Source organism: Motacilla alba, chromosome Z (assembly GCF_015832195.1).
Source record: "Motacilla alba alba isolate MOTALB_02 chromosome Z, Motacilla_alba_V1.0_pri, whole genome shotgun sequence".
Classification (NCBI taxonomy): Eukaryota; Metazoa; Chordata; class Aves; order Passeriformes; family Motacillidae; genus Motacilla; species Motacilla alba.
Genome location: NC_052046.1, coordinates 19,444,628 through 19,457,551, shown reverse-complemented (window position 1 = coordinate 19,457,551; position 12,924 = coordinate 19,444,628). Strand labels below are relative to the sequence as shown.

Here is a 12,924-nt window from a genome sequence, read left to right as displayed (position 1 = left end):
AAGAAGGAAGAAGCATTTTCTCCACGGCTACTTATGACCATGGCTTATTGTCCTAGTTTAGGGCAAATTTGGGAGAAAATCTACAAAAGGAGGCCCCTTCAGAAAGCAAACCCACACAGCCCCTGCCTCCAACCGGTTCGGGAAGGATTCCTCAGAGAGAAGTGGAAAGAACCTGTTTATTTAACAGGCACAGCACCCCCCAGCACACAGAATGAACAATACCAGATGATAACACTCCTTCACCACTCTGAAAAGGATGACAAATTCAGAAAGTCTCTCTTGGGGGGTGGTTGCTCTGTTGTCAGTCCCTCCGGCGCTGGAGATGGCTGCTACAAGCCACAAGGTGCAAGCTCTCGGTGTTTCCAGGTCCCAGTCCAGAGCAGGTTCAAGTAGTTCCAAAAAGGGGAGGAAAAAAAAAGGAAAAAAAGGAAAAAAAAAGGAAAAAAAGGAAAAAAACAGTCCAGGGAAAAAAAAATTGGACTGCTTAGCTAAACTAGCTAATGAGCAGAGGCAAAAGCAAAAGCAAGAGCGAAGCAGGAGCAAGCAGAAGCCAGAGCAAGAGCAAAGCAAAAAGCCCAGCAAAAAGCAAAAGCTGCACTATGTACTCCCTGTCTCTGCGTCCCGCCAGCCGTGGCGGAGCGGGCTGATAACAAAACCCAAAACAAAACATTCACTCTTCAGAGCCAGTCTTGAAGGCACGGAACATAATATCCAGCATAAACAGAACACACAAATGGGGATACAAGCATCATAACGTCACCCTAGGACATTCCACCCCTTATCCCCATATCATCAACATACCACACATCATGCATTTTATTCAAGTAAAACTTCCATCCATTACCCCCAAAAATTACAAGCTATACCCATCATGCCCTCATCGCATCCCCACACCGGACCACTGAATCCAGGCCCCATACCACAGAGCTGCAGGATTCCCCACTTCCATTTTACTCACTCAAAACTCCATCTTTCACTTGCTCAAACCTTCAACACCTACCCATTTCCTTCTCCATCCTTCACTTGCTCAGACCTTTCACACTTACACATTTCTTTCTATCTCATGTCTGTATGGTTTAATGTACAGACAATGGCAGTAACATCCAACAAACAGTAATATTTGCATATCATTCTCACCCCACAATCAGATCTCCCTGAGGTACACATCGTGTTGTTCCATCTCTCTGCATTATCTACCATGTGCAACCTGGTCCCTGAGCGAAGACAACCCCACGAATGGGTTTGTCTGTACTTGAGGCAGAATTGATCCACACGGTCTTCCCTAACAAACCCCTGACATGTACCACCGGGACTTTATCTCCATCTGTTATATTCAGGGACTCAGATTGGGCAGGACCTGCTCGGTTGGTGGAACCTCGGGTGTTAACTAACCAGGTGGCCTTTGCTAAATGCTGCTCCCAATTTTTGAAAGATCCCCCACCCAAGGCTTTCAACTGGGTTTTTAACAGTCCATTGTACCTCTCCACTTTGCCTGCAGCTGGTGCATGGTAGGGGATATGGTACCCCCACTCAATGCCATGTTCTCTAGCCCAGGTGTTGATAAGGCTGTTCTTGAAATGAGTCCCGTTGTCTGACTCAATCCTCTCAGGGGTACCATGCCTCCAAAGGACCTGCTTTTCAAGGCCCAGGATGGTGTTACGGGCTGTAGCATGAGACACAGGGTAGGTTTCCAACCATCCTGTAGTGGCTTCTACCATGGTCAGCACGTAGCGCTTGCCTTGGCGTGTCTGGGGCAGTGTGATGTAGTCAATCTGCCAGGCCTCTCCATACTTATACTTGGACCACCGCCCACCATACCACAGGGGCTTCACTCGCTTGGCCTGTTTGATGGCAGCACACGTCTCACAGTCATGGATGACCATGGATGACCTGCGAAATACTGTCCATGGTTAAATCCACCCCTCGGTCTCGTGCCCACTTATAGGTGGCATCTCTACCCTGATGACCTGAGGCATCATGGGCCCATCGAGCTAGGAATAACTCTCCCTTATGTTCCCAATCTAGATCTATCTTGGACACTCCTATCTTTGAAGCCTGGTCTACCTGCTCATTGTTTTGGTGCTCCTCATTTGCTCTGCTCTTGGGGACATGGGCATCCACATGGCGGACCTTCACAGGTAGCCTCCCTACCCTGGTAGCGATGTCTTTCCACTCTTCAGCAGCCCAAATTGGTTTCCCTCTACGCTGCCAATTAGTCTTTTTCCACCTTTCCAGCCATCCCCACAGAGCATTGGCTACCATCCATGAGTCAGTGTAGAGGTAGAGCTTTGGCCACTTCTCTCTTTCAGCAATGTCCAGGGCCAGCTGTATAGCTTTGAGTTCCGCAAATTGGCTCGATCCACCTTCTCCTTCGATAGCTTGTGCAACCTGTCATGTGGGGCTCCATACGGCTGCTTTCCACTTCCGATTCATTCCAACGATGCGACAGGACCCATCAGTGAAAAGAGCATAGCGTGTTTCCTCTGGGGGCAGTTGGTTATATGGTGGAGCTTCTTCAGCCCGTGTCACCGGTTCTTGTTCTTCGTCTGTGACACCAAAATTTTCACCTTCGGGCCAATTTGTAATTACCTCCAAAATCCCAGGGTGATTCAGTTTACCTATACGGGCGCGCTGTGTGATAAGAGCAATCCACTTGCTCCATGTAGCACTGGTGGCATGGTGGGTGGAAGGAACCTTCCCTTTGAACATCCACCCCAGCACCGGTAGTCGGGGTGCCAGGAGGAGTTGTGCTTCTATACCAATCACTTCTGAGGCCGCTTGGACTCCTTCATAGGCAGCCAAGATCTCTTTCTCTATTGGAGTGTAGTTAGATTCAGACCCTCTGTAGCTTCGACTCCAAAATCCCAGCGGTCGACCCCGAGTCTCTCCAGGCACCTTCTGCCAAAGACTCCAAGACAGACCATGGTTCCTGGCTGCAGAGTAGAGCATGTTTCTCACCTCTGGTCCTGTCCTGACCGGGCCAAGGGCTACTGCATGAGCAATCTCCTGCTTGATCTGGACAAAGGCTTGTTGCTGCTCAGGGCCCCAGTGGAAATTGTTCTTCTTCCAGGTGACCAGGTAAAGAGGGCTCACAATCTGACTGTACTCGGGAACGTGCATTCTCCAAAAGCCTATGGCACCTAGGAAAGCTTGTGCCTCCTTCTTATTGGTTGGTGGAGACATAGCTGTGATCTTGTTGATAACATCCATAGGAATCTGACGCCGACCATCTTGCCACTTTACTCCTAGGAACTGAATCTCACGAGCTGGTCCCTTTACTTTGCTCTTTTTGATGGCAAAACCAGCTCCCAGGAGGATTCGGATGATTTTCTCTCCTTTCTCAAACACTTCTGCAGCTGTGTTCCCCCATACAATGATGTCATCAATACACTGTAGATGTTCTGGAGCCTCACCCTTTTCTAGTGCAGTCTGGATCAGTCCATGGCAGATAGTAGGACTGTGCTTCTACCCCTGGGGCAGTCGGTTCCAGGTGTATTGCACTCCCCTCCATGTGAAGGCAAACTGAGGCCTGCATTCTGCTGCTAAAGGAATGGAGAAAAATGCATTGGCAATATCGATAGTGGCATACCACTTCGCTGCCTTGGACTCCAGCTCGTACTGGAGCTCTAATATGTCTAGCACGGCAGCACTCAGTGGTGGAGTCACTTCATTCAATGCACGGTAGTCCACCGTCAATCTCCATTCTCCTTCAGATTTATGCACAGGCCAAATAGGGCTATTAAAGGGTGAGTGGGTCTTGCTGACCACCCCTTGGCTCTCCAGCTCTCGGATCATCTTATGGATGGGAATCACAGCATCTCAAGTGGTTCTATACTGTCGACGATGCACTGTGGAAGTGGCAATTGGTACCTGTTGCTCTTCTCCCTTTAGAAGTCCTACTGTACATGGATTCTCGGACAGTCCAGGCAAGGTGTTCAATTGCTGGACACCCTCTGTCGCTACAGCTGCTATCCCAAATGCCCACTTGAGTCCTTTTGGGTCTTTGAAATACCCACTTCAGAGATAATCTATGCCCAAAATACATGGGGCCTCCGGGCCAGTCACAATAGGGTGTTTCTTCCACTCATTTCCCGTCAGGCTCACATCAGCTTCCACCAAAGTGAAATCCTGTGATCCCCCTGTCACACCAGCAATAGAAACGGATTCTGTCCCCACATATCTTGATGGGATCAATGTGCACTGGGCACCAGTGTCAACCAAAGCCTTATACTCCTGTGGTTCTGATGTGCCAGGCCAACGAATCCACACAGTCCAGAAAACACGATTTTCCCTAGCCTCTACCTGGCTAGAGGCAGGGCCCCTCTAAGCCTGGCTATCCTTCTTTCCTTGGACATATGTCTTGGAAGTTCCTTCAAGGGGATCGGACATGTCATCATCATCATATCTGGCAGTTCGGCTATGGGCAACTGGAGCTGCTTTCCTTCTGATGGGACTTCCTCTCTGAGCCCTGTCTTCCTTCAATTCACGCACCCGTTGGGCCAGAGCAGCAGTAGATCTTCCATCCCATCTCCTCATGTTTTCTCCACAATCCCGCAGGAAGAACCACAGCTCAGTTCGTGGGGTGTATCTTCTCTCTCCATCTGGGGAACATCTGTGTTGGGTACCAGAACCTCTGATCTGCACTGCCGAGATTTGGAGAAGGTCTTCTTTAATCTCATCTCTGAGCTTCTTATGATTCTCCTCTATCTTGTCCTCCAGCTTCTGTAGACGTGTCTCCACCACTGCGATTCTGGCGTGTGTTGGGCCATGTACAGCATCTGCATATGCTCGCAGCTTCCTTGCCATATCAAGCACGGTCTCATCCCTGTCATCCCGCTTCATTATGGCCAAAGCGGAAGCATATTCATGTGGCCCAAGTCGTACGAGTTTTCGCCACATCACAGATGCGCATGGTACCAAGTCTGGATTCCTAGTTGTTATGTCATCTGAGAAGATAATCTCTGCCACTGCCATTTCTCTCAGGCGTTGGATCCCTTGTTCTATAGTCTTCCACTGGGTTTGTTGCATATAGAGATCATCTGCACACAGGTACCTTTGTGCAACACTATCCAAGACCCGTGCCCAGAGGCTGTGAGGGTCAGCCCCCCTCATCATTCCTTGGTCGATGACAGGATCATGTGACAGGGATCCCAAATGCCTCGCCTCAGTGCCATCCAGAATTGTAGCCTCACCTGCAGCATCCCAAAGACGGACTAGCCAGCTAATTATGGATTCATCAGATCGTCGGGTGTAATCCTTCCTTAGGCCACGGAGGTCCTTCAGGGAAAAGGACTCAATATTGTCTTCCGACCTTGCGCCTGTTGCTCTGACTCCTGATTTTATGTCAGGAGGTGTTGAAGGTCCTTCTCCTGCATCATCATCATCATCCACTGGTCGATCGGTCTTGTCTGTGCACTTTCCACTCCTAGTGCTAGTAGCAACAGCCATTGGTTGAGGCTTATTGTCTGGTCTAGCTGCTGGCTTCGAGCCTGGGGTGTTGGCTGCAGCCTGAGTGACTGGGATAGCTGTTGATTTCTCTCTCTGCCCCCCGCCTCTGTCTGCTGCCCTAGAGTATCTAGCAGTGTGCGATAAGCATATGCCAGGGCCCAGCACACTGCAATGATCTTTTTCTCTTTAGGGTCATCATGGTACTTCTCTCTCAGGTATCTCCCCACCTCAGCTGGGTCCTGAATGTGTTGATGGGGAAAGTCCCACACTATAGGGTCAGAGAATTCCTTCAGGATTTGGCCCATATCCTCCCATTTCCCACCCCACTCAGGATTTTCCATGCCTGGGTCTACTCCTGGGTCAGGGGTTTCATCACCCCGTCTAGAAATCTCAGCCCTCATTCTAGAAAAGCTGCAGACTGTATAGAGGAAGCTTACCAGATTAAATACCAGAAAAATGGTCTCTTTAACATTCAGAGGAAACTGAACATTCTTCAATAATGATGTAACAGATTCAGAGGAGAAGAAGGAAAGCAAAGGCTGAAAAGCCTCATTCTCTGCTCCTCCTTTAACAAACTGGATGCATAACCATAGCCATGAACCATTCATACCTGGAACAGACCCCAGCATGTTTATAAACTTCTTACAAATCATTACCACCAAGCCCAGCAGGATAGCTATTCTAGTCACAGCCCCTCTGCTATAAAAACTACGTATTAGGGACAATACTAGAATGATTTCTGGATAAGAAAATAAACCTAGGGACCATAGAGGTATTAAGATCTCAAAAAACCCTAGGGACCAGAAATGCATGCAAGCCCTCACCCCAAGAGACATTATGAATTCAAAAAACATGGCTATTAACTACTATATAACAACACAGAGTAATGGCAACCAAAATGCACTCAAAACAGGGTTTTTTCCACTCTCTCACACTGCCCCACACGTTGGGTGCCAAATTTTGTCCTAGTTTAGGGCAAATTTGGGAGAAAATCTACAAAAGGAGGCCCCTTCAGAAAGCAAACCCACACAGCCCCTGCCTCCAACCGGTTCGGGAAGGATTCCTCGGAGAGAAGTGGAAAGAACCTGTTTATTTAACAGGCACAGCACCCCCCAGCACACAGAATGAACAATACCAGATGATAACACTCCTTCACCACTCTGAAAAGGATGACAAATTCAGAAAGTCTCTCTTGGGGGGTGGTTGCTCTGTTGTCAGTCCCTCCGGCGCTGGAGATGGCTGCTACAAGCCACGAGGTGCAAACTCTCGGTGTTTCCAGGTCCCAGTCCAGAGCAGGTTCAAGTAGTTCCAAAAAGGGGAGGAAAAAAAAAGGAAAAAAAGGAAAAAAAAAAGGAAAAAAAGGAAAAAAACAGTCCAGGGAAAAAAAAATTGGACTGCTTAGCTAAACTAGCTAATGAGCAGAGGCAAAAGCAAAAGCAAGAGCGAAGCAGGAGCAAGCAGAAGCCAGAGCAAGAGCAAAGCAAAAAGCCCAGCAAAAAGCAAAAGCTGCACTATGTACTCCCTGTCTCTGCGTCCCGCCAGCCGTGGCGGAGCGGGCTGATAACAAAACCCAAAACAAAACATTCACTCTTCAGAGCCAGTCTTGAAGGCACGGAACATAATATCCAGCATAAACAGAACACACAGATGGGGATACAAGCATCATAACGTCACCCTAGGACACTTATCAAGACATGGACTTAAGGACAGAAACAAACATGCCGACTCATTGTTTTGCTCCCCTTGCCGCCCTCTGGCCTGGACATAGCATGCCCTTGCAGGATCTTCATGGATATGGGTATCAGCTAGCCAACTCAGATGGTCCACGCATTGTTCTACAAATGCTTCATCCAACTACAACATCTGAGGAAAAGCTTTGGCCCGCGGATAATAGCTGTGTTTGGGCTTGGACACCCACATATACACACACATTTCCCCACACCATGAGGTGAGTCTACATTTGTCTCCACTGAACACGCTCACCTGTAAGTGCACATTTGAGTGGCAGCAAAAACAAAACCACTGCAAAATTCGTAACAAATTCAGGTCCTGAACTCAGCAGATACTAGAGCTCAAGCTTCTGCTCAGAGCTCTCAATGCAGCTGCACTTCTCAAGCACCTGTCCAAATGCTAGAAATGTCTTTCATTTTATTTCCTATCACCAGAAAACAGAGATTTGGGATTGCTGTGGGTAATAGATAACCTAGATGTATTGTAAGTAATGCAGGATGAGCAGTGTGATTGCCAGTGTGGTAAGTGTGCCAGAAACACATTGCTCTCCAATTCAGCATCACAAACAAGCGCATAAAGTAGTGTTTTCATACTGGGCTCAACACAGTCAGTGCCATTTTAGGTCATCCAATTAGGTCTCCCACACACACTCACAAACTGTATACAGACCATTCAGGTGCTAAAAAACTGGCAACTAAAAGACAAAATTACCTTGTCTCGTTTGCTTGAACTTTTCTAGGAGTGGAGAATTTGTGCCTTGGCAGTGCATACGCTTAATGATGGATGCACTTCCAACTCTTGCCAGTAATTACTGTTTTCTTGACTTTATTCTTTCTGATGAAAGACCAAATGTTGTGAATAATTGCCTTAAAAAAATTTCTTTTTCACTTCTGGCTTTTATTGCCTGTATTTGCTGTGCAACTAAGTCCAAATGCTCACAAAATGAATGACATCAAACTCTGATTAGTGCCATATTGCTTCCTCATGTGCGATGGCCACTTCTACAAATGAGGATAACACATACAGCTCCTAATTACCTGTGAGGTGCAGTAACTTACCAGTGTTAGGTTCAAGGTTTCCATGCAGAGTCAAAGTGAACCCAGTCTGGTCAAACGCTACTTGCTACACTACGGTAATGCAGTCCAGCAGTTAAAAGAAGAACATGGTATAACATTGTATATATCATGTGACTGGTAAAAAAAAACCAAATTGCTGAGATATGGAAAAAGTCCTGGATCATTTCAGATGGAGAATACAGTGATACCTGGGAAAATGCAGGCTGTGAAACCAAAGCCACCATGCAATAGTTAAAGTCTTCCTCACATGGACTTTCCTCTCACATAAAATACTGAGAGCTTCAGAGCAGATGAAAACTCTTAAGTACAGTCTCCCTCTACAATCACCATTCCATAAGGCAATACTTAAGTTTCTTTTTCAGTATTTGGTATCATCTCACGTTAAAATTTCCAAACATGTCTATTAGGCTTCTGTTTCTCATTAAACGATTTAGACAACGAATATGAAAGACCTGCTAAATTCCTAAGTAGCAGCCAAGCCAAAGGCCTTGTAGAACATAGTGGTTTTAAACTGGACTCCAGATTTGCAAGAATGGTTGGAGGCCCATTTTTCAAAACTAAAAGTCCCCAGAACTGGCAGCATGACAGAAGTGGAGACAACCTCCTGAAAGATGTAAAAATTGCAGGCTGCTGGAGAAAAAAACTATGCACTAGGTCCGACATTTGTATTGACACAGAGAATTGGTGGAGCAAACATATCTTGAGTTATAAGGCAGAGTCTTCCCATGCTGCATCTATGCCATGCCTGGAATCAGTCATCAGTGGCTAGAGAGAATAAGGTTTTAAACTAAGGAAAGAAAACACCACCCAAAAATACCTCCTTACCTCTCTCCCACTAAAACCAGCTGGAGAGGGGTAATGGTTGTCACAATGGTGTTAATGAGAGCTGCCTTTCACATCTTCATGATCACAGTGCAACAGGCAGAGTATGAGTGTGATGAAATTCCCCTTTAAGTATATTTACTCATTTCAGTAACAAGTTAACATGTCTTCCATTTTTGGTGTTTATCTGGGATATTTTTAATTAATCTACTGATCCACTAAACATGTTTGAAGCATCGATCAGAGGCACAAAAGAAATCATGTTTTCTTCAGAAGCTACAATTTCCATTAATTTAAGTGACGAACTGCAGTTAAGAGTTTTACAAATGGGATCTTGCTGGGAAAGCATTTCATGTAATTATCCTTGTTGCAGCCTTGGCCTTCTGAATTGGTTTGGTTGTGCTGCTCAGGGTTCCTCAAGATATTGGCAAGATGGCCCAAGCAAGGCCAGCCTTTGTCCCATACCCTGCCTTCTCAGGGGTGACAGAAGGCTTCAGGGACACCATTTGGTAAGAGATGAGTTGCAATCTGCCAGACTCATCTGGGCACTGGAAAAGCCAGGCACTGTCATGTTACAAGTAGACATTATGCTGCTTAATGCAATATAGATCGTCTGGAAATGAAGGCCACAAACCCCAAATGATTTTTCCTGCCCACTGACCAGGCAGAATTTGGCACTACTTCTCTTGCTACTTTTTTCTTATAACAGGCTTGTCAAAAGTGTCTGCCAACATTAGCCTTGATGTAATTCCAGCAGCTTCACCAGAGGAATATTTAGCTCTGTCCTTAATCACCCTCATCCATTTTTTGACTTTGCAGAATCCTTCTCTGAACAGTGATGTGCATTTAATGCCTGAGACACCAAACCAAGACTTCCCTGTGGTCAAACAATTCCAAGGTCAGAGTGGTGGAAAGGCAGACAGTGCTGGTTTGGACATCAGCTGCGGCTACTCCCTTAGGCCTCACTGAGGTCACCATCCCCTGCATCAGCTTGCCCTTCCCATTCACTGCTCCACAGATTCTTCCAACACCATGGACCATGGTTACCAATAGCTCTGTTGCTCATTTTACATCATCAAACCACAAGTACATCACCTTTCATGTAAACATTTTTCCAAAAACAAAGCTCTTTAAATAACATATGCAAAAGGACAAAGGCTAAAGAGCAAGAAAAAAAATCCCAACAATTAAATGCATTTGTCACAAAACTCAGCAAAAGATGACTCATTGGGTGGCTTCATGATTGTGGTATTTCCTAGTCATTACTGCTCCCTACCTAAAAAGCTATAGAAATTAGTCAAGGTTGGCTTTAGAAGTAACTTGTGCTTTGTAGTCAATATATGTTAATAGAAATCTTAGGTCTTATGACCTTGGAGTTGTCCGCAAATACAGCAGCTGACACAATTTTCTTTTTCTCAGAGATTCTTTTTCTCAGAGCACACAATTCTCTGTTTTTAGTAAAAGCAGGGACACAGATAACACCATAAAGATGGACTGCAAACATTTCAGCTGACAAGTAGGTGCTACTTGATGCTGATTGCCCAAGGGTGTCAGCAGAGGCAAGACTTACCTCCCCACATGCAATATGGAGAGTACACTTCTCCAGAGAAGGCAGATCCCAGCAACCTCTTCTCGCAAGTAAAGCTGTATCTGACACTTTGTTACCTCTCCAATTAAGATTCTTACAAAGCTTTTCATTTCACATTCAGTATAGTCTTGCCTGTTGCAATGCAAGGGCTGACAAAACATTTGTGGTTTATGTTCCTTGTTTCCTCACTTAGACTTGCACAAAGTACACACTTTACATGGGGCAAGCATTTAAAATAGGGGAAAAATATTTGTCTCTGAATACTTTATCTTTAGTCAAAACTGCAGAGCAAGAGGATACCCGAGGGTATCATGCTTCTGAATTCAAGTAAAGGTACCAGCTATACTGCTACTTCTCCAAATAATATTCTCCTTTAAAATTAGATTAACTCCTAGAAGATTTGTTTTTAAAGCAGAAATGAAAGGTTGTATGATTTTTCAGTAAAACACCTCTCATTTTTACAAAATCACTGAGATGAAGGCATCTCAGTGAAAACAAATTACTGCAAATTTACTCTAACTACAATTCAGAAGACAAAATTCCTGTGTAAGTAGCATCCCAGTTTTGCTGCACTTGTTACTTATGCCCACTTACATGAAAATGAAAATTGCTAAAAAAAAAAAACCAAACCAAAACCAAAACGAAAGAAAAAGCTCAAACTAATTTGACAGAACACTAAAGAAATATTAAAGACTGACTTTCAGACTTCTGAAAGCCTCTAGCAAGAGCCCTCAGGCCTTTCTTTTTTTGGTGGATTCCTCCTACCTTCACAAACCAAGGACAGGACATATTGAGACATGTTTACTAGAGAGATTGGCCAAGCCTCTGTTAGTCCTTGAGGGCTTGTAATGTGGTGTGAACTGCAGTGCACAGCACCAGTGCAGGCACAGAAGAGATTTTACTCAGTCATGAAAATAAGCCAAATAGAATTCCATCAGTTCTGCAAGAAGCAGCAATGTGCTTCTCCAAACCAAGTGACTGCATTTAATTCTAACACCTGGTGACTGCATTTAATTCTAACACCTGGTGACTGCATTTAATTCTAACACATGGTGACTGCATTTAATTCTAACACCTGGTCTTCAAAAAGGCTTCAGTTTTGCAATCTACACAATCCAGAATTATCCTTACTGTGGCATTATTTGTAAAATTAGAAAAAAACCAAAATAACTAAAATAACCACACACAAAAAAAAAAGGAACTATACAAACCCTATTACAAAATCAAGTGATACTTCCTCTTTTCCTTCCTGTGCTACTGCCTATGACAGATAATTCATCTAGGACAAAGTAATGAACCAAAAATGTAATGAGAATTCAATACTTGGAAGGAATTGAAGTCACAGAATGTCACAGAATGTTAGCACCATTAGGTCAGGACATCTCAGCTGTCAGCAAGACTTGGTAAAAGACTCATATTTTACATTACAAGTTGTACAAAGATTCAGACCTTTTCCTTCTTAATCTTCAGTGACGCAAGCCCCACTGTCAGAATTCATGGTTACACTGGTATCTCTGTTAGTTGGTGCTGCATACTAATTCTCCTTTCAGCTGAAGATACTAAAAAAAAAAAGGAATTGAAAATTATCAGATCAAGTATGAAAATTATCAGATCAAGATCAGAAAAGTATCAGATCAAATATGACATCAAGTAACATTCCTAAGATATTTAAGTAGTGGTAAAGCAGAAAGCTCCTCTTCAATTTGCAACCATGTCATATTTCATTATTCTCCAAGGGCTAGAAAATTCACAAAATTCCTATGGAGTAAGGGCTCCAAAAAATAGAAACATCACCTATCAGCTGATGAGCAAGAACTTTACACTATGTGGAATGAGCTGTATAAATCAAAATACACAAAACACTTTAGAAAAGCCAATCGATGAACAGGAATAATTGTCCTTGAACACATCCACAGCACATCTCAACTTTCATGGCTACCCAAAGAATCCAGAGTGGCAACACATCCACACACACTCCAGAATCCTACCAGGATGGTACACCAAGGCTTACTGTTTGATGTACAGAACACACCTCTTCAGACACAGGCAGCATTTGGCTCTTTCTCTCCTCACCAGGTCTTCTTCCACCAGCAGCTGTGAACGCTATGATTCCTCAGCAGAACTTTTGAAGAACATAACATTTATTTCCTGGACTTGGTGGTTGCATTGCATACCACCTCACTGAAGTGAAATTGTTAGATGGGCATTCATGATCTATGAACACAATTCAATTCCAGTAACAGACATCATTAAAGGAGG

General features: G+C 44.7%; 1 protein-coding gene across 3 annotated transcripts in view; it reads right to left on the bottom strand.

Annotated features, from left to right (window-relative positions):
• Positions 1-7,011: 7,011 nt before the first annotated feature.
• Positions 7,012-12,924, bottom strand: part of ZSWIM6 (zinc finger SWIM-type containing 6) — a 114,814-nt gene continuing 108,901 nt past the window's right edge. The window contains exons 15-16 of one of the 3 annotated variants that reach the window (XR_005255519.1): positions 12,698-12,879; positions 7,014-12,224 (exon numbers count right to left, since the gene is read on the bottom strand). Coding sequence is in view for 2 of the 3 variants with exons in the window: in XM_038125856.1 (XP_037981784.1) it covers positions 12,844-12,879 (36 nt within the window). In the remaining variant the exon portion in view is untranslated. Of the gene's footprint in view, positions 12,880-12,924 lie in introns of all 3 variants that reach the window. The other 2 variants (XM_038125856.1, XM_038125854.1) reach the window with 2 other exon arrangements.